The following is a 21,905-nucleotide window of genomic DNA, read 5'->3' on the forward strand; positions in this document are numbered from 1 at the left end:
TAGAAATGATTGCATGTCCAGTATGCGCGATATAGAGAATTTTTGTATGTTAATTAATATTATTAAATGAATTAACTTGATTTCAATTTTCTTCTAGAGGAATTCCAGATGCTGTGTATTTGATAATTCATTCACTCCCCTACCGGTTACATGGAAGAGGAGGTAGAGGAAAAAGTTTGTTTTGCCCTGGGATATTGGTTGGGTTTTTAGTGGGTGGTTTTGTGTTTTTAGGGTATGTGATCTAATTCCATGTTTTTGTCAATTTCTTTCTGTACTTTTGTTGAATTGATTTTTGTAATTTATATGGTTAGGTTGGTGGTTTTTTAAAGGGGTTTTGAAGGTATTTTGGGACTACATGAAATGTGGGGTTTAATGGATGTTTTGTGGATGGGTTGGTTTATACTTTATATATATTTGACTTCATCTTTATGCTATTATTTATTGGTTGATTTCTAATTTTGTATTTCATTGATAACTTCCTGGATATGATGTATAAAATGTATTGACTTATCTGTTTGATTAAAGTAAGTTAATGTATATTTTTGAAATTTGTATTATTTGATATCTACATACACATACTTTTGTCTTTTTCATGTGTTGATTGAGTGGGTTTGTGCTTTTCTTTTTTTTTTGGCCAGTTATTTGTTTATCAGATTGGATTTGACTATAAGAACGTAGAAGCCAGATGATACAGAAAATGTGAATGAGGCAGATGATGATGATGATGAAATACAGATAATGATGCAAACTGAGCTTCACACATAGAGACCTGCAAAAGAAGCTACAAGTAGAAGCCAGAGATAAGAATTGCAGATTCACATTCACAGAGGCTATCATAAATTAAAGGCAGCATAGAGGCTCTGGAAATCATCACAAATAAGACTAGAGACCTGCAGAGTTGCATAGACAGAGACGTGCAAGAACCAGCACAGAAGGATCAGAGACTGCAGATCACACACATAAAGATCATCCTAGAGACATCACAACACAGAAGAATTCATACTATCAGTAAGTTCAGACTCAATTTATGAAGCATATTTTTCCTAAAGATTCTGAAAGAGAAGTTGCAGCTTATAAGTAGCATTAAGTGTTTCTCTTATAAAAGAAACAGTGATAAAAAAATTTGATAGCGTGATTATTATAGTAAATTGCTGATGGAACATGTTATCTATAATCTTACATAAATAAATTCTGATGTCTCTTTTTTAAATAATAACTTTCTGCTGACATCTGGTGGTTGTGAATGTGTATTGCATTAAATTTCTGAGCCGTGATAATTGCAGCCCTCTAATGCAATAAATTGTAGCTAGACAGCGTTTGTACATTTAATAAATACCTCCTCTTATGCAACAATTACAAAATTAATCTGTTGTGAATTTTTTTGTTTTTCAGCAGCTGTCTAAAAGTTTTTATCCTGTGTGAAATTTTTATTAGAAATAAATATTCTCCACACTTTCTTATAACTGCAGACAAGAACTCTCTGGAGAGCTTCGGGCCACTTCTTGGCTTTTTAAGACTATTTTGCGTGTGTGTACAAGTGTGTTGCATGTAATTTATGGCTGTGAATGTGTGAACTGGGAAGTACTTCCATGACTGATGGCTTTATGTATCTTTATATGTCTGTTCAGTAGCTATTGCTAAATAATAGAAACTTGAGTCAGTTAAGACAAAATTGACTGCCAGGAAAGTAATTGCAAGCGAAATAAGGATTGGTTAAGAAAAAAGGAGTAAAAATGGTTAGGGTAATAACAGAAGTGTTGATATCTCCGTGAGAAACAAAGTGGAGCACAGAGCTGAACTCCTTTGAGTAATCCAAGGTGACTGCTCGTCTAACTTTATAAATATATAACAGGGGGGTTTCTTTTAGATTAAGAAATGTCTTGTCCTTGGGTTCTGATGTTGTGCTTTACGGCAGCAGATGACTGGATTAGGTTTTCGAACTTCTAAAATACTCACTTTTATCTACGAAACACCTGATTTGTGAAGTAAAAAAAAAAAAGAGAGACTGAGTCAAAGAGAGAAACAGATGCTGTGCTGAGGTTTTATGGGCAGAAATTGTTTGGTGGATTAGAGTAAGGCAAAGAGAATTATTGATAGGAATGGTTAGAATAAAACCCCTGGGCTCTGTGGACATTCAATGCTACAGAGTCATTGGATGCTTAGAGAAAGTTGTTGAGTTGCACTGTAGCAATGTTAAAAGTTAAAATGTCTTCTCTCCCAGCTAAATTTTGACTAAATTCAATCAGAGTCCAAGAAGATCTGACGATTTCTTTTGATGTCACCTAGTGATTCATTATTAAAATCTGTTCTCTCTCTTTCCATTTATTTGCCTTCATTTCCCTTTGCATTTGTGAAAGAAGCAATGTATAGATATATAGGCATCAAATTGTGTTTCAATGCATTGAAATGGGAAATGACAAATTAATGCTGTGGTAACTGGGGCGATAGCAGCTTGGAAACAGCCAGAAGGAATAAAGAGGCAGACTGGCTCTTTCCTTTTGTTCATTTTTTTTTTTTTTTTACTGTGAAAAATGAAGTGCAAAGCAAAACAAAGAAATGATGCAGCAGGTGGAGCCAAGATGGCGGCGGGACCCTAACACTGCACTGCTTGGCGTCTTTGTTCTCTTCATAATTTTCCTTTAAACAATCGAAATGCCGGCGAAAAGGAAGGGAAAAACAAAGATCTATCCCTCCGAACTCCCTACCTTAACCGGGCAGCCGACCATCAAGCAGTGTTTGGAGACAGCTATCAAACAAGGGCCAGGAGGTCCGGCTGTCGAAGGCAACGGAGGAGAGTTACCTTCGACCTCGGAAGATGTTTCCCTGAGCCCAGATGTCAGACCTCCGCCGCAAGAGCGAGAATCTCGGCAGAAGTCAGCCAGCCAAAGCCCTGAAATGGTGACCTTGGATCAGGTCTTGGAGGGAGCAACTGCCGAGACTGATCCCGCTCTAAGAACGCTGGAATCCTCAACCGGAGAGAGAGATGGGTGTCCGGAGGAGGAAACATCTGCGAGTGGAGGAGAAGGTGAGACGCTGAAAATTCAGCCAGCCTTTGTCATGATTCCAAAACCAGCAAATGTTACCCTTGATTCTATTTGGGATGTATTGAAGAACATGGGTAATGCAGTGAATGATTGCTCAATGAAAATAACAACTTTGTCTCAACAAATGGAAATAATTTCTAATAAAAATAATGTTCAAGTAAAAGAAAATCAGGAAAAATTCGTGAAAATGGAGGAGGATATAAAGGTAATAAAAGAAGTGCAAAGTTCCCTTATTCAAGATGGAGATTTCTTGAGTAAGAGGGTTGAATTTATAGAGAACAGACTGAGACATTTAAATCTGCGTTTCTTAAACTTTCCCAAAGTGGTGGGGGAATTACCCCGTGTTACGCTGAGGAGATATCTCCTAGAAAATTTAGAATTTACCTCTGAACAAACCCCACCTATGGACAAAGTTTATTTTTTGCCAACTACCGCAAAGTCTCAAGTACAAATACAACCGATGGACCTTGAGAATCTCACAGACTACCTTGAATCCTCCCATTATGAAATCATTGAAAGAGCTACATTGTTGGTTACCTTTCTGACTGAACTTGATCTTAGCTCAGTCATGAAGAAATATTTCAAAAAAGCGAATAACCCATTTATGGGACAGCCAATAAGAATATTCCCTGATTTATGTAAAATCACTCAACAGAGAAGGAAAGGCTTTTTAGCCCTGAGACAAGAAACCCTAAATATTGGGGCTTCCTTTTATTTAAGGTATCCAGCTAAATGCTTAGTTAAAATAAGAGGAGATAATTTTGTTTTCACAGCCCCAGAACAGTTAAAAAAACTCATAGAATCAAGGAAACAGGGAACAGCAATTGGAACCAGTGAAAAGACATAAATAATTGGAATATAGCTATGTAACCCGCTAGGTTATTTTCCTATAATTGTTTCTTGTTTTTCTCCTTAAAATTTCTCCACCCCCAATGTTATGGGGTCTAATGGATACTAAGATAAAAGTCATATGGTTTCTTTTTGAAATATGTTTTAGTTTCTTGTTAACATGTATATGTATCATGTTCTTAAGCAAAGTTGTATCTTTGTGAAATTATTTGAAATTAATAAAATATAAATTAAAAAAAAAAAAAAAGAAATGATGCAGCTCACCTTAAGGTTCAGGTAGCACACAGACATCACACACTCAGCAGGTTTCCTCACAGAGTGGCTTCCTACCTGTTCCTCAGGGCCTCCCTAACCCTTCTCAGCCCTGTCTTCTTATCCTAGGCTGAAGGAATCCTCCCTGGGCCCAGAATCCCTCGCTGAGTTGGGACTTAAGGAGGACTGGGCCAGATAGCGGTGGCCAGTCCCTTAAGGTGGTAAGAACAAAAGAACATGCCATACTGGGTCAGACCAAGGGTCCATCAAGCCCAGCATCCTGTCTCCAACAGAGGCCAATCCAGGCCATAAGAACCTGGCAAGTACCCAAAACATGGAGAATATGGGCATTGATCCCGCCACCTCTTGCGTGCTAAGTCAGCATCTACCACTTCAGCTAATTCCCTAATGCTTGTAAATTCCCTCAAGAATGGATAATTTAATTTTACCTCAATCAATAATTTTACGTAATCAGACTTCAAATGATGACTGCTGTGTCTGTGCTGCTGTAATGTTTCATGGGGCACGCATGTTATGAAACCGGGCACTCACATGGACGCCCGCGCGTAGCTCTTAACATTTACCTCTATGCGTTTGGAGGTTCGCAATACTTTGCCTGCTTAGCCTCTCTCGCTATTAGGGCTCTAAAGACGATGAGATCCTGTATATACAGCAACTGATGGGGGAGAAATCGTGCAGGCTCGTCTTCTGATTATGGAGGTTGTACCTGCTTTCCAAAATAGATTTTCAGTTTGGGCTAAGAAAATCTGTAACTGGAACAATTGTTCGAGTGGCAAAAAAGTTTAGACTTGCAAATCATCCCTATCAATAAATTTTTTTTTTTTGGAATTAATAGTTTTTTATTGAACAATATAACATAATATCAAACAACCATCTGTGAAGAACAAATATAATCATATGATTGCTCTCATCAGAGCTTTAAACAGTGCAACATAAACAACGGATACAACCCTGTTTCAGGAATAAAATAGAATAAAATAAAAGCCTTTCTGAATTCCAGAGTGGTTCTTATAATATAATGTGTGAGCACCTACTATTATCTAATGTTTTATATCTTCCACCACCCCCATACCCCTCCCCTCCCCCTTCGATCTAAAATATCTCCACTTATGGGTAAGATATTAAACAGTGGTTATTGAAACCACAGTTCCTATAGAAGCCCCCGCAGAGGAAGTGTTAGAGGTCTGCCATTGAATATATGGTTACCATAATTTCTCAGATTTTTGCACCCATCTATATCTGATCGCTCTCTGGGTTACTGTTTGCAACGAGGGAGGCTGTGGATCCTTCCAAGAGTATGCTATCACCACCTGTTGACCCAGAAAGGGCAATTGCATTCCTGTCCCTATGCATGGAATTCCCAAGAATATCCCTCTGGTTTCTGAGGCATGGATAGAAAGTCAGACATTTTGGCCCTGCAGCTGTGCACATTGTCAGTAACTCACCATTTGGGATAAATGCAGTGGCGAGGCAGGCCAGCCCCGCCAGCAGACTTGCCAGGGCCCAGGGATAGCGGCGGCCTACACGCTCAACAGTGACCAAAATTATAAAGGCGGCAGGAAACTCCACAAGCGCAGAGATGAAAAAATCCAGATAGATGTTCCCTCCAGCAACTCCCATGTGCATGATCAGGCCCTGATAAAGCACAGCACAGGAGAACCTGTGGACACAGAATGAACGGCAAAGCTGACCCAGCTTCTGGCATTATACAATAAAAGACTTGGATGTAGATCTCAGACAACTGACTCTAAAATAAATAATGGGAGGCGAGGGAAACATTTTACAGAATCAAATAAAAAAAATACATTCAGCTGTGCGCTGTCTGGAAAGCTACGAGGATAAATATACCCAGGTATACCACAGATTCAATGATGCAGCCGCACCACTGAGTGCGGCTGCATCATTGAATCCAAAGCCAGCTGGGTAGGTTTATTTGAGTAACTTTAGGACAACCTCTCGGCACGACTCAAATTATCCAGATAACTTACCATATCCAAATTATCCAGCTATTAGGGTCATTTATCAAAATGGGCTTATTGGGTACGTTACTGCGTTATCGCACGCGATACTTACTGCATCGCGGCGAGAAAATTTAAATTAGGGGGAGGGGTGGAGATAGGGAGGAGCTTGGGCGGGGTTAAGGCAAATGAGTTGGCGGCACCGCAGCGGGCGATGATGTTTTGGACATTATCGCCGGCAGTAAGCGCCAGAAATAACACCACCTTCTGCCGTGGCGCTACGGGGGCGGTAGTGTGCGGTGCGGCCACAATCGCAGCAGGCGAAAATGCACTGGGGTGATGCGTCGGGCTGCACACTATGGGCCTCCTGCTCCTTTTGATCTTGCTGTAATCACAGCGGAATGATGAATCCCCCTGAAAACTGGATAACTTCGACCCACCCAGAAACACCCCCCCTCTCTTGGAACAACCCTTCCTTTATACAGATACATTTTACTTGGGCAATAACTTTATCTGGTTAGAGGGCTATAAATTAAAAACACAACTCGAAATCGTGTCCAGACAAACCCTATTGACTACCAACCTCATACTTTCTATATGAACCATGTCCCAAATTAATATTTCTAAAGAAATTGGTAGATCGTAGAAAGACATCAAACGTTACTGATTTTAGGACAGGTATCTTTTATAATCACTTACTTTCTGTCCCCTCCCTCAGCTAAGAAAAAAATGAATAACTCAGTTATGCAATGTCTTCAAGAAAACAGCAGCAATGTACAGACATCCTGAACATGAATATTTAAAAAAAACTCCAAGGGGGAATTACACACCATTGATACTCGAAAAATGCTCATCTTCAGATTCCTGCTGATACAAAAAATATCATGAAAAAGCATTCCAAAAGAAAAATTCGAACCATGGTTGTTGATCATGGACTTTATCTCTTTGAATTTATCCAGAAAATTCTAAAGAATGGAGGAAGGCAGGCCTTGGACATGTATCAGTGCACTTAAGCCCGAAATTTCAAAGCCTGGCGCACGCAAAAACCAGGAGGGATACGTGCATGGCTGGGCCGTGTGCGCGCCGATCAATATTTATTTATTTATTTTATTTATTTATTGGTTTTTATATACCGCCGCTCATCAAAGATATCACGTCGGTGCACATAGAACAAAAATACGCAGTTGCGTGTACATATAACAGTATAATAATAGCTGAATTCCACAATACATTAAAACAGTAAAATACGGTATCAAGAACAACTTATTTAGCTAATAATAGATAATAAAATAGAGTAAAAATAACTGTGATAGCACAACTTTATCTAGTATCAAGGCAAAAACTGGAGGAAAGAGAGGGGTGGGGAGCAAAATGGAACGGGAAGGAAAGAGAAAGGGTCAGGAAGGAACGGTTTATATACATATATACAGAGGGCGTATATGTATAAGAGATATGTATATGTATAAGAGATATGTATATGTATATGTATAAGAGATATGTATAAGAGATATGCCCGGCCACGTGCATATCTCTTATACATATCCTGTGGGTTATGTGATAGTTACAGATATATATAGACATAATTTAAAAACTGCCCGGCCACGTGCATATCTCTTATGCATGCCCTGTGGGTTATGTGATAGTTACAGATATATATAGACATAATTTAAAAACTGCCCGGCCACGTGCATATCTCTTATACATATCCTGTGGGTTACGTGATATTTACAGATATATATAGACATAATTTTAAAACTGCCCGGCCACGTGCATATCTCTTATGCTTGTCCTGTGGGTTATGTGATAGTTACAGATATATATAGACATAATTTAAAAACTGCCCGGCCACGTGCATATCTCTTATACATATCCGGTGGGTTACGTGATATTTACAGATATATATAGACATAATTTTAAAACTGTGGGTTATGTGATAGTTACAGATAGATAGATATATATAGACATAATTTAAAAACTGCCCAGCCACGTGCATATCTCTTATGCATGCCCTGTGGGTTATGTGATAGTTACAGATATATATAGACATAATTTAAAAACTGCCCGGCCACGTGCATATCTCTTATACATATCCTGTGGGTTACGTGATATTTACAGATATATATAGACATAATTTTAAAACTGCCCGGCCACGTGTATATCTCTTATGCTTGTCCTGTGGGTTACATGATATTTACAGATATATGTAGACACAATTTAAAAACTGCCCGGCCACGTGCATATCTCTTATGCACGTCCTGTGGGTTATGTGATAGTTACAGATATATATAGACATAATTTAAAAACTGCCCGGCCACGTGCATATCTCTTATACATGCCCTGTGGGTTATGTGATAGTTACAGATATATATAGACATAATTTAAAAACTGCCCGGCCACGTGCATATCTCTTATGCATGCCCTGTGGGTTATGTGATAGTTACAGATATATATAGACATAATTTAAAAACTGCCCGGCCACGTGCATATCTCTTATGCATGCCCTGTGGGTTATGTGATAGTTACAGATATATGTAGACACAATTTATAGACTGCCCAGCCACGTGCATATCTCTTATGCATGCCCTGTGGGTTATGTGATAGTTACAGATAGATAGATATATATAGACATAATTTAAAAACTGCCCAGCCACGTGCATATCTCTTATGCTTGTCCTGTGGGTTATGTGATAGTTACAGATGTATGTAGACACAATTTAAAAACTGCCCGGCCACGTGCATATCTCTTATGCACGTCCTGTGGGTTATGTGATATTTACAGATATATGTAGACACAATTTAAAAACTGCCCGGCCACGTGCATATCTCTTATGCTTGTCCTGTGGGTTACGTGATATTTACAGATATATGTAGACACAATTTAAAAACTGCCCGGCCACGTGCATATCTCTTATGCATGTCCTGTGGGTTACGTGATATTTACAGATATATGTAGACACAATTTAAAAACTGCCCAGCCACGTGCATATCTCTTATGCATGCCCTGTGGGTTATGTGATAGTTACAGATAGATAGATATATATAGACATAATTTAAAAACTGCCCAGCCACGTGCATATCTCTTATGCATGCCCTGTGGGTTATGTGATAGTTACAGATATATGTAGACACAATTTAAAAACTGCCCGGCCACGTGCATATCTCTTATGCACGTCCTGTGGGTTACGTGATATTTACAGATATATGTAGACACAATTTAAAAACTGCCCGGCCACGTGCATATCTCTTATGCTTGTCCTGTGGGTTACGTGATATTTACAGATATATGTAGACACAATTTAAAAACTGCCCGGCCACGTGCATATCTCTTATGCACGTCCTGTGGGTTACGTGATATTTACAGATATATGTAGACACAATTTAAAAACTGCCCGGTCACGTGTATATCTCTTATGCACGTCCTGTGGGTTACGTGATATTTACAGATATATGTAGACACAATTTAAAAACTGCCCGGCCACGTGCATATCTCTTATGCTTGTTCTGTGGGTTACGTGATATTTACAGATATATGTAGACACAATTTAAAAACTGCCCGGCCATGTGCATATCTCTTATGCTTGTCCTGTGGGTTACGTGATATTTACAGATATATGTAGACACAATTTAAAAACTGCCCGGCCACGTGCATATCTCTTATGCTTGTCCTGTGGGTTACGTGATATTTACAGATATATGTAGACACAATTTAAAAACTGCCCGGCCACGTGCATATCTCTTATGCATGTCCTGTGGGTTACGTGATATTTACAGATATATGTAGACACAATTTAAAAACTGCCCGGCCACGTGCATATCTCTTATGCATGTCCTGTGGGTTACGTGATATTTACAGATATATGTAGACACAATTTAAAAACTGCCCGGCCACGTGCATATCTCTTATGCTTGTCCTGTGGGTTACGTGATATTTACAGATATATGTAGACACAATTTAAAAACTGCCCGGCCACGTGCATATCTCTTATGCTTGTCCTGTGGGTTACGTGATATTTACAGATATATATAGACACAATTTAAAAACTGCCCGGCCACGTGTATATCTCTTATGCATGTCCTGTGGGTTATGTGATATTTACAGATATATGTAAAAACTGCCCGGCCACGTGCATATCTCTTATGCATGTCCTGTGGGTTATGTGATATTTACAGATAGATAGATATATATAGACATAATTTAAAAACTGCCCGGCCACGTGCATATCTCTTATGCATGTCCTGTGGGTTACGTGATATTTACAGATATATGTAGACACAATTTAAAAACTGCCCGGCCACGTGTATATCTCTTATGCATGTCCTGTGGGTTATGTGATAGTTACAGATATATATAGACATAATTTAAAAACTGCCCGGCCACGTGCATATCTCTTATGCATGCCCTGTGGGTTATGTGATAATTACAGATATATATAGACACAATTTAAAAACTGCCCAGCCATGTGCATATCTCTTATGCATGTCCTGTGGGTTATGTGATATTTACAGATAGATATATATATATAGACATAATTTAAAAACTGCCCGGCCACGTGTATATCTCTTATGCATGCCCTGTGGGTTATGTGATAGTTACAGATATATGTAGACACAATTTATAGACTGCCCAGCCACGTGCATATCTCTTATGCATGCCCTGTGGGTTATGTGATAGTTACAGATAGATAGATATATATAGACATAATTTAAAAACTGCCCGGCCATGTGCATATCTCTTATGCATGTCCTGTGGGTTATGTGATATTTACAGATATATGTAGACACAATTTATAGACTGCCCAGCCACGTGCATATCTCTTATGCATGCCCCGTGGGTTATGTGATAGTTACAGATATATGTAGACACAATTTATAGACTGCCCAGCCACGTGCATATCTCTTATGCATGTCCTGTGGGTTATGTGATAGTTACAGATATATGTAGACACAATTTAAAAACTGCCCGGCCACGTGCATATCTCTTATGCATGCCCTGTGGGTTATGTGATATTTACAGATATATGTAGACACAATTTAAAAACTGCCCGGCCACGTGCATATCTCTTATGCATGCCCTGTGGGTTATGTGATATTTACAGATATATGTAGACACAATTTAAAAACTGCCCGGCCACGTGCATATCTCTTATGCATGTCCTGTGGGTTATGTGATAGTTACAGATATATGTAGACACAATTTAAAAACTGCCCGGCCACGTGCATATCTCTTATGCATGTCCTGTGGGTTATGTGATAGTTACAGATATATATAGACCTATGTTTTTTCGATATATTTCTTTTATTAACCCCTGAAGGAGCCTTGTGCGAAACGTGGCCAGAGTTGGGCTCTTTTATCAAGATATATGTGCGAATAAATCATCCTCATCCTAAGGCGACTTTCTATTTGCCCTTTGGCTTTCACAGACCACCTTCCGGGCTGTTTTGTGGGACCCTCTATTCAATGTATAAAACCATACTGGCTGGGAACATCCACAGGACTGGGTTAAGAACTCCTGATCTGGAGTATTTTTTTCATGGTTCATGAAAGGTATTTGGATTGGCTCAGGGGATACCTGGCTCTGTCCCACTGAAGAGTGAATGATTGATCTATATTTTATTTTTATTTGGCACTACCTCTCTTTCAATCCCTGCTGAGCCCAGATTAAGTCGCCACAGGGCTGGAGGCACAGATTCTATGATGGGGACAGGCTTTGCCTATAGACAGCCCTAAAGGGGATCACTTTTAAAAATAAAACTGCCTGCACTCCAAGGGATGTGTTCAGAACTGAAAACAATTGCAAGTATAGCATAGAAATATAGATACAATCCAAAATTCAAGAGATCAAAGCAGGAAACAGTTCTTTAAGATCCAGAACTCGCATAAAAGTAGTTCAGCTCCTTGTGCAGCTTAAGACAATCTCAAAAGCATACGGGACACCCTTAATATTCTCAAGAAAACCTCTGACTCTCCAGACCTGCAACAGAACCGTAGAGAATCCTCCTCTTGTTCCCTAAGCTCCTCACAGGTGGCTGACTAAACCGGGACAAATCTTCTCTCCGTTGGATATGCTGAGGTCAACCCCATGCACCTGCTGGAAAGTACTCCTCTCTCCCAAGGATCAAATAGAGCCAGAGTGCAGCCCCCTTGCTGCCCAAGATACCTCTCTCTCCTCACCAAGTCCAAGAACTCCCCCTAGTGACTCATGACATCACCCTTAAATATTCTGCTGACTCAGCCTTTAGGGGCTAAACCCGCCTGCCGCCCCTAAGTGGCACTGCTCACTGCTAGAACATTCAGATTGTGGCCTAATCAGCCCTAACATATACGGTGCGTACGATTATCTGGACACCTCAGAACTTTGCAGAATTTAAATTTATTAGAAGTAATTACCTTTCCCACAAAAATACAACTATGGACTTTCAGAAAAGGCATCCAAAATTTCACAAGAGGCATGGAGACTGAATTGCCCTCTCACCTATGGATGCAGTCGCTCAGAGCGGGGTTGACAGGGCCGGGCAGAGAAGCTCATACTGCTGCGGACCTTGCTGTACCTCTCCTGAGAAGGATTCAGGTTTCCTGTCATTTATTTATTTATAACTTTTCTATTCCGAAGTTCAAATAACAGAGTTAATTATCACTCCGATTTACATTGCAACCATAAAACAGTGACAAAGTTGTCACTGTTTTATGGTTGTTTAGTATTTTTACTAAAGTTTACTAAATTTTAGTATTTAGTATGGTTGTTTTATGGTTGTTTAGTATTGGTGAGAGGTGCTGGACTGTCATGCCAGTCCAGCACCTCTCACCAATACTAAACTCATTAAAAACAATAACAGATAAACAAAAACAAACAGAACAAGAAAAAACAATTTTTGCAACAGCCGCTTACCAGATATACATCAAAATGAAAGTGTATTTCCTAATTTGTGGGGTTCTGATCAGATCCATAAAAGAAGGCTGCTGACTTTCGTCAACCTCTTCAGGTTTAAGACTCTATGAAAAGAAAAGAACCAATATTACTTTTTTTTTTTAAAGAGATAACGGAAAGAACATAAGAACTTGCCATGCTGGGTCAGACCCAGGGGTCCATCAAGCCCAGCATCCTGTTTCCAACAGAGGCCAAACCAGGCCACAAGAACCTGGCAATTACCCAAACACTAAGAAGATCCCATGCCACTGATGCAATTAATAGCAGTGGCTATTCCCTAAGTAAACTTGATTAATAGCCATTAATGGACTTCTCCTCCAAGATTTTATCAAAACCTTTTTTGAACCCAGTTACACTAACCACATCCTCTGGCAACAAATTCCAGAGCTTTATTGTGCGTTGAGTGAAAAAGAATTTTCTCCGATTAGTCTTAAATGTGCTACTTGCTAACTTCATGGAATGCTCCCTAGTCCTTCTATTATTCGAAAGAGTAAATAACCGAGTCACATCTACTCGTTCAAGACCTCTCATGATTTTAACCACCTCTATCATATCCCCCCTCAGCTGTCTCTTCTCCAAGCTGAACAGCCCTAACCTCTTTAGTCTTTCCTCATAGGGGAGCTGTTCCATCCCCTTATCATTTTGGTTGCCCTTCTCTGTACCTTCTCCATCACAATTATATCTTTTTTGAGATGCGGTGACCAGAATTGTACACAGTATTCAAGGTGCGGTCTCACCATGGAGCGATACAGAGGCATTATGACATTTTCCGTTTTATTAACCATTCCCTTCCTAATAATTCCTAACATTCTGTTTGCTTTTTTGACTGCTGCTCTGACAGCAAAGGCCTTCATTGGCGTAGCAGTCTGCGTTCTTCCCCTGTCTGTTGGGATGAGTTTCCTGCACGGGTCCATTCCCGATCCAAGCCTGCACGCTCACATAGTTTTTGTGGCGTCAAATCTAGCCTCCTCCCATCTTCAGTGCAAATGGCCGCCTCTTTAGTTAGCGTTGACTTGATCATCACTTCAGAGGATGCCCACCCCCACCACCGTGCTGGACCCTTCTCAGAGCAGCTGAATGCCTGCAGGAGTCTCTGGAGCACAAAGGAGATCAACAGTGCTGCCAACCTGTCCTACTCACTGTGTGCAGGCTTGGACGGTAAATCCTATTCTCTTCCTGCATGTGGTCGGATCCAAGGCCACCTCCCATATTCAGGTGAGCAGCCAAAGCCATCCACTACCACAGAACATCCACTCAAACTTTATGATGGATGTTGCGAAGCGCTCACTTTTCTTTTTCTATTTCTGTAGCTTTCAACAGCATTTATCAATGTCTCTACTATAATTTAAAAAAAAAAAAAAATGCGTGTTTGGAAAGGGGGAGCTTCAGGATTAAGCACATCTTAGGTGCTAGTACCCCCTCTTGCTTCCATGAAGTTAGCAAATAGCACATATAAGACTAATCGGAGAAAGTTCTTTTTCACTCAATGCACAATAAAGCTCTGGAATTTGTTGCCAGAGGATGTGGTTAGTACAGTTAGTGTAGCTGTGTTCAAAAAAGGTTTGGATAAGTTCTTGGAGGAGAAGTCCATTAATGGCTATTAATCAAGTTTACTTAGGGGTAGATTTTAAAAAAGAGCGCGATCGCGTACTTTTGTTCGTGCAGCAGGCGCAAACAAAAGTACGCTGGATTATATAAGATACGCGCATAGCCGCGCATATCTTATAAAATCCTAGATCAGTGCGCGCAAGACTGCCGATTTTGGGCAGCCTGCACGCGCCGAGCCGCACAGCCTGCCTCCGAAATCAGAACGGCCTCGGAGGGAACTTTCTTTCGCCCTCCCCTCACCTTCCCCTCCCTTCCCCTACCTAACCCACCCCCCTGGCCCTATCTAAACCCCCCCCCTTACCTTTGTCCCTCGATTTACGCCTGCTAGAAGTAGACGTAAATCTACGCGCGCCAGCAGACTGCTGGCGCGCCGTCATCCGACCTGGGGGCTGGTCCGGAGGCCTCGGCCACGCCCCTGGTCCCACCCCCGAAACGCCGTGTCATTTGGCCCCGCCCCGACACGCCCCCTTAAAAAAACCCCGGGACTTATGCGCGTCCCGGGGCTCTGTGCGCGCCGGTGGCCTATGCAAAATAGGCGCGCCGCTGCACGAAGGCCCTGCTCGCGTAAATCCAGGCGGATTTACGTGAGCAGGGCATTTAAAATCCGCCCGTTAGAGAATAGCCACTGCTATTAATTGCATCAGTAGCACGGGATCTTCTTAGTGTTTGGGTAATTGCCAGGTTCTTGTGGCCTGGTTTTGGCCTCTGTTGGAAACAGGATGCTGGGCTTGATGGACCCTTGGTCTGACCCAGCATGGCAATTTCTTATGTTCTTATGTTCTTATCTTGAGTCGTTTGGCTATCCAGATGTTTCTCCACAATGAGGTTCACGCCAGGAGCAGAAGAAAATCCTCCTTTTTCCTGCCTTTGTTGCTGTGACCCACACTGCTGTGGTTGCTGCTCTCTCCATTTTATTCACATGGCCCTCCTTAACCAAGCAGAACAAATGTTACAACCACTGGGTGGCAGCCTGACACCAATAAGAAAGCCTTCCTATGCCGTATTAATTAATGTTCTGATCATTTCGCCTAGCGCCCCGTGCTCGGGGAAGCCTTTAATTGGTGGCGGTCCCTAAGTCCTTCCTTCATTTTGTCTAAGCAACAAGAAACGTTTTTATTCCAGATACTACAGAGCATTGTTTATCATCATAATGCTGGATAAAAGTTAATTCTGCTCTGAATTGTTGGACTCTGAAAAGATCTATAATGTTACATGAAATATTGAAGTCACTAGTAAGCCCTTCCTCCATTTTATTCAGAATGGCGTACGCTAAGATCAACAAGAGATTGTTATTCTCTGTATTTTTTTTTTTGTATCATTTTCACCCCATAAGCAAACTCCAGATGACCTGAATAAAACCCTTTTGGAAACCCAGAGAAGGGATGAGTCGCTTTAAAGGGAGAACAGCAAGGTGAAGCTGCATAAACACAGAAACCAAATGTCGGAGCACAGCGGGGAAACCTTTCCCTGATATTTCAGAGGAGGCCCAAGCCAAAAGGAAATTGTTTTTGCAATATAAACAAAGAGTTTTGACATTGGGGGGTATCCTTTTTCCTAAAATTTCCTTCCAAATGTGTTGTAGCCTATCAGGGGAATGCATTTGTTATTTTGGACCAGACTCATTTTCTTCAGGATAAGTCATTCAGTGATTGATGGCTTACAATTTGGGATCTAGGATGGAGAATGTGCATCACGCAGACCTTTGTGGTTCTTTATTCGTTTAATGTTCTTGTTTGCCCCTCATATTGTGGTCTGGAATATATCTGGCATGGTAGGATACTTTTTCTTTCTTTTCTATATTTTCCTGTGATGATCTATGCAACGAATCGTTTTTGCTTTGTGTTGCATACTATTATTGTTCAATGCAAAACAAAACCTACTAACCATCTCGTAATCCACGGGCAGCTTTTTCCTATTTTTCTTGGCAATTTTCTTAATAATATCCTTGGCTTCTTCAATTCTGTTTTGTGATATCAGCCACCTGGGTGATTCTGGCACACACCTGCAATATAAGTGATTATCAAACTCATGTCATATAACATCAAGAGCTCATAACATCAAGCACTGCAACCTTTTCATTTGCCTAATTGCTCTCTGCTTTCATCCCGTTTATTTAATTTCAAAGATATTACATGTTGAACCCCGAGCTTACTATGGGATATCATAATGCATGTAATGATTGTGACGTGTGCACAAACAAAGACACGTTCTGGCAACATCCAAATACTTGAGTGCAATACAAGAAAAGAAGAATCACTGATTGCATAACAACAAACTTTGTTTATCTCATAGTGTGTCCCTGTCCCTCTTTATATATAGGCCGCACCAGCAGACAAGTCAAGGTCCGCTTAAGAGAACACAGAAGCAGGATCAATACACTTAATTTGGAAGCTCCAATGGTCAAACATTGTGCTGAACATTCTCATACATTTCAACAATTGAAATGGACAATGCTAGACCAAATTCTGCTCCCCCTCAAATCATCCCTCGAAAACACTCTAAAAACCTGGGACACCCATCTGTCAGATATAACTCCACTGCTCGCTCAGCTTTCACTCTCACTCAACCACAAAAAAACTGAAATTCTACATATCACCAACAACGCCACCCGCAACCTTAAACATCAAAGCACAACAACCCTCCCAAACCAACAACTAACCCTTTCAGCAAGAAACCTCGGAGTCACTCTGGACAAGGAAATCAACCTCAAAAAGCACATTAGCACCACCAGACCCTCCAGACCCTCAAAAGACTCAAACCGCTCCTCTTCCCACACGACTACAGAACCGTTCTCCAGACCTTACTCTTCTCAAAGCTTGACTACTGCAACTCCCTTCTGCTCGGCCTCCCTGCTGCCACAATCAGACTGCTGCAGCTACTACAAAATGCAGCAGCCAGATCCCTCACAAACAAAAAGAAATCGGACCACATCACTCCAATCCTCAAGGACCTACACTGGCTACCCATCAACTTCCGAATACAACACAAAGTCCTATCACTCATCCATAAGTCTCTCCACAACAACAAATTGAATTGGTTAAGCACAGCACTACGATACCACACACCGAAACGAAACCTCCGATCATCTAACACTGGTCTTCTCCACATCCCCACCCCAAAAGAAGCACATCTATCCATAACAAGAGAACGCGCACTGTCCATAGCCGGACCCTCACTTTGGAACATCCTTCCAGCGCATCTCAGATCGGAACCCTCAACACAGCTTTTCAAAAAACTCCTAAAAACCTGGCTCTTCCGACAAGCCTTCCCCCAATGATCCTATCCCCCCACCACCATTTTCCCGTCCGAACCCTGTTACACATATTCTCTGCCTCTATGTTTCCATCAAGCATGCTGATTATGCTTATTACGTTTACGTTTTCATTGTTGGATTTATGCTCATTACGTTTACATTGTTGGATTTCAAACCTCACAAAGTTACTTTAGAAGTCTTTTCATATGAATTCATATTTTAATTTCTAATTTCTTATTTTAGTTCTTGTTAATTAAGTTGACTCGTAGGAAATACTCAAGAATCCAAGTTTCATTATTTTACATTGTTAAAAATGGGTTTCTCTGTAAGAAATAAGCACCCCCCCCCCCCCCCCACTTATTTCCTTTACGTTATCTGTAAACCGATGCAACATCTCTGATCTAATGTCGGTATATAAAAATGTATAAATAAAATAAATAAATAAATAGCCTGTTCAGATCGTGGAGGTAATTTATATTCTCAGCTTAATTACTGTGAGCAAAAATGGATATTTAAACTATCATCGTAGAGCCCACTAGGGATGAATGATTCAGTTGATTTTCATTTAATTTTTAATTTTTCACAGTAGCAGCAGTTGCCATCCCCAAACCTTCGATTAAGGGTAGAGGCATTTTTTAGAGCAACAGTTTCACTGAGCAATTCATAAGATTATACAATCAAATAAATAAATAAGGAGGCATTTTACAAAACACCGTACACTACTTTGTGTAAAATAAAATATAAAACTAAGCCAACTGCCAAAAAGAAAAAAATAGCCACCCCAATCTCTGACCATCACTGAATAATAGATAGAATGACATAACAAATGTGAAGAAAACACTTAAAGGTGAATTTTAAAGGCCCGGCTTGTGCATAAATTAGAGGATGTGTGCACAAGTTGGGCTTACGCGTGCAGACCAAATCTTAAAAGCCGCTCTTAAAAGCACAACATATCTCCAGCTGCACACTCACATCTCCAGCTGCACACTCACATCTCCAGCTGCACGTACATCTCCAGCTGCACACTCACATCTCCAGCTGCACATACATCTCCAGCTGCGCGCGCACATCTCTAGCTGCACGTACATCTCCAGCTGCACACTCACATCTCCAGCTGCACGTACATCTCCAGCTGCACGTACATCTCCAGCTGCGCGCGCACATCTCTAGCTGCACGTACATCTCCAGCTGCACACTCACATCTCCAGCTGCACACTCACATCTCTAGCTGCACGTACATCTCCCGCTGCACACTCACATCTCCAGCTGCACGTACATCTCTAGCTGCACTCTCACATCTCCAGCTGCACGTACATCCTAGCTGCACGTACATCTCCCGCTGCACACTCACATCTCCAGCTGCACGTACATCTCTAGCTGCACGTACATCTCCAGCTGCGTGCGCACATCTCTAGCTGCACGTACATCTCTAGCTGCACGTACATCTCCAGCTGCACGTACATCTCTAGCTGCACGTACATCTCTAGCTGCACGTACATCTCCAGTTGCGCGCGCACATCTCTAGCTGCACGTACATCTCTAGCTGTACAAGCACATCTCCAGCTGCACATGCACATCTCCAGCTGTACACGCACATCTCCAGCTGCACACATATATATCCAGCTGCACACGCATATCTCTAGCTGCACGTACATCTCTAGCTGTACAAGCACATCTCCAGCTGCACATGCACATCTCCAGCTGTACACGCACATCTCCAGCTGCACGTACATCTCCAGCTGCACACTCACATCTCCAGCTGCACGTACATCTCTAGCTGCACGTACATCTCCAGCTGCGCGCGCACATCTCTAGCTGCACGTACATCTCCAGCTGCACACTCACATCTCCAGCTGTACACTCACATCTCCAGCTGCACGTACATCTCTAGCTACACGTACATCTCCAGCTGCACACTCACATCTCCAGCTGCACGTACATCTCTAGCTGCACGTACATCTCCAGCTGTGCGCGCACATCTCTAGCTGCACGTACATCTCCAGCTGTACACTCACATCTCCAGCTGCACACGCATATATCCAGCTGCACACGCACATCTCTAGCTGCACGTACATCTCTAGCTGTACAAGCACATCTCCAGCTGCACACTCACATCTCCAGCTGCACGTACATCTCTAGCTGCACGTACATCTCCAGCTGTGTGCGCACATCTCTAGCTGCACGTACATCTCTAGCTGCACGTACATCTCCAGCTGCACGTACATCTCTAGCTGCACGTACATCTCTAGCTGCACGTACATCTCCAGTTGCGCGCGCACATCTCTAGCTGCACGTACATCTCTAGCTGTACAAGCACATCTCCAGCTGCACATGCACATCTCCAGCTGTACACGCACATCTCCAGCTGCACACATATATATCCAGCTGCACACGCATATCTCTAGCTGCACGTACATCTCTAGCTGAACAAGCACATCTCCAGCTGCACATGCACATCTCCAGCTGTACACGCACATCTCCAGCTGCACGTACATCTCCAGCTGCACACTCACATCTCCAGCTGCACGTACATCTCTAGCTGCACGTACATCTCCAGCTGCGCGCGCACATCTCTAGCTGCACGTACATCTCCAGCTGCACACTCACATCTCCAGCTGTACACTCACATCTCCAGCTGCACGTACATCTCTAGCTACACGTACATCTCCAGCTGCACACTCACATCTCCAGCTGCACGTACATCTCTAGCTGCACGTACATCTCCAGCTGCGCGCGCACATCTCTAGCTGCACGTACATCTCCAGCTGTACACTCACATCTCCAGCTGCACACGCATATATCCAGCTGCACACGCATATCTCTAGCTGCACGTACATCTCTAGCTGTACAAGCACATCTCCAGCTGCACATGCACATCTCCAGCTGTACACGCACATCTCCAGCTGCACGTACATCTCCAGCTGCACACTCACATCTCCAGCTGCACGTACATCTCTAGCTGCACGTACATCTCCAGCTGCGTGCGCACATCTCTAGCTGCACGTACATCTCTAGCTGCACGTATATCTCCAGCTGCACACTCACATCTCCAGCTGCACACTCACATCTGCAGCTGCACGTACATCTCTAGCTGCACGTACATCTCCAGCTGCACACTCACATCTCCAGCTGCGCGTACATCTCTAGCTGCGCGTACATCTCCAGCTGCGTGCGCACATCTCTAGCTGCACGTACATCTCCAGCTGCACGTACATCTCTAGCTGCACGTACATCTCCAGCTGCGCGCGCACATCTCTAGCTGCACGTACATCTCCAGCTGTACACGCACATCTCCAGCTGCACACACATATATCCAGCTGCACACGCATATCTCTAGCTGCACGTACATCTCTAGCTGTACAAGCACATCTCCAGCTGTACACGCACATCTCCAGCTGTACACGCACATCTCCAGCTGCACGTACATCTCCATCTTCAGCTGCACGCTCTTCTCATTTTATTTCAAAAAGAGACGGGGTTTGGGCGGGGCATGGGCATTTCAGGGCATGGCCAAGAGATGTGTGTGTAAATACTTACACACCCCAGTACGTGTCCAGGTCCAGTGCTGCATAAGTTTACTTCTGCCAGGGAGGAGGTGCAAGTTTTAAAAAAATTAAAACCAGGTTTAAAGGGTCTGAGATAACTGGGGGACGTGCAGGCTACCAAATCAGGGCGGCTTGGAGGAGCCAGCTCTTAACTGGGCAATCTGGTGGATGAACTTGTGAAATTGGCAGTGGCATAGATGCATGCCCATTAAAAATACCCTCATTTAAGTGGTAGAATTGGGATTTGCGCATCACCTTAAAATTGGGCGCACATGTGCGCATGGGCCAGGTTATTTTATAACGTGCACACATATGTGCGAGGCTACCAGCCTGTATGGACACCCTGATGCCCGCACCGGCTCCTCCTTTGGCAGTTCTACCCCCAGCGAGGCCTGCTTCTCTGCTGAGACTTGTTCCACAGCTTCTGCCACCTCTGTGGTACAATGGGG

At 42.3% G+C, this 21,905-nt stretch overlaps 1 protein-coding gene across 1 annotated transcript in view; it reads right to left on the reverse strand.

Annotated features, from left to right (window-relative positions):
• Nucleotides 1–21,905, reverse strand: part of SLC22A2 (solute carrier family 22 member 2) — an 83,848-nt gene that overhangs the window by 21,290 nt on the left and 40,653 nt on the right. Inside the window, exons 5-7 of the mRNA XM_029596692.1 lie at nt 16,543–16,660; nt 13,012–13,115; nt 5,612–5,826 (exon numbers count right to left, since the gene is read on the reverse strand). Coding sequence (XP_029452552.1) covers nt 5,612–5,826; nt 13,012–13,115; nt 16,543–16,660 — 437 coding nt within the window. The remainder of the gene's footprint in view (nt 1–5,611; nt 5,827–13,011; nt 13,116–16,542; nt 16,661–21,905) is intronic.

This window comes from Rhinatrema bivittatum, chromosome 3 (genome assembly GCF_901001135.1).
Source record: "Rhinatrema bivittatum chromosome 3, aRhiBiv1.1, whole genome shotgun sequence".
Lineage (NCBI taxonomy): Eukaryota > Metazoa > Chordata > Amphibia > Gymnophiona > Rhinatrematidae > Rhinatrema > Rhinatrema bivittatum.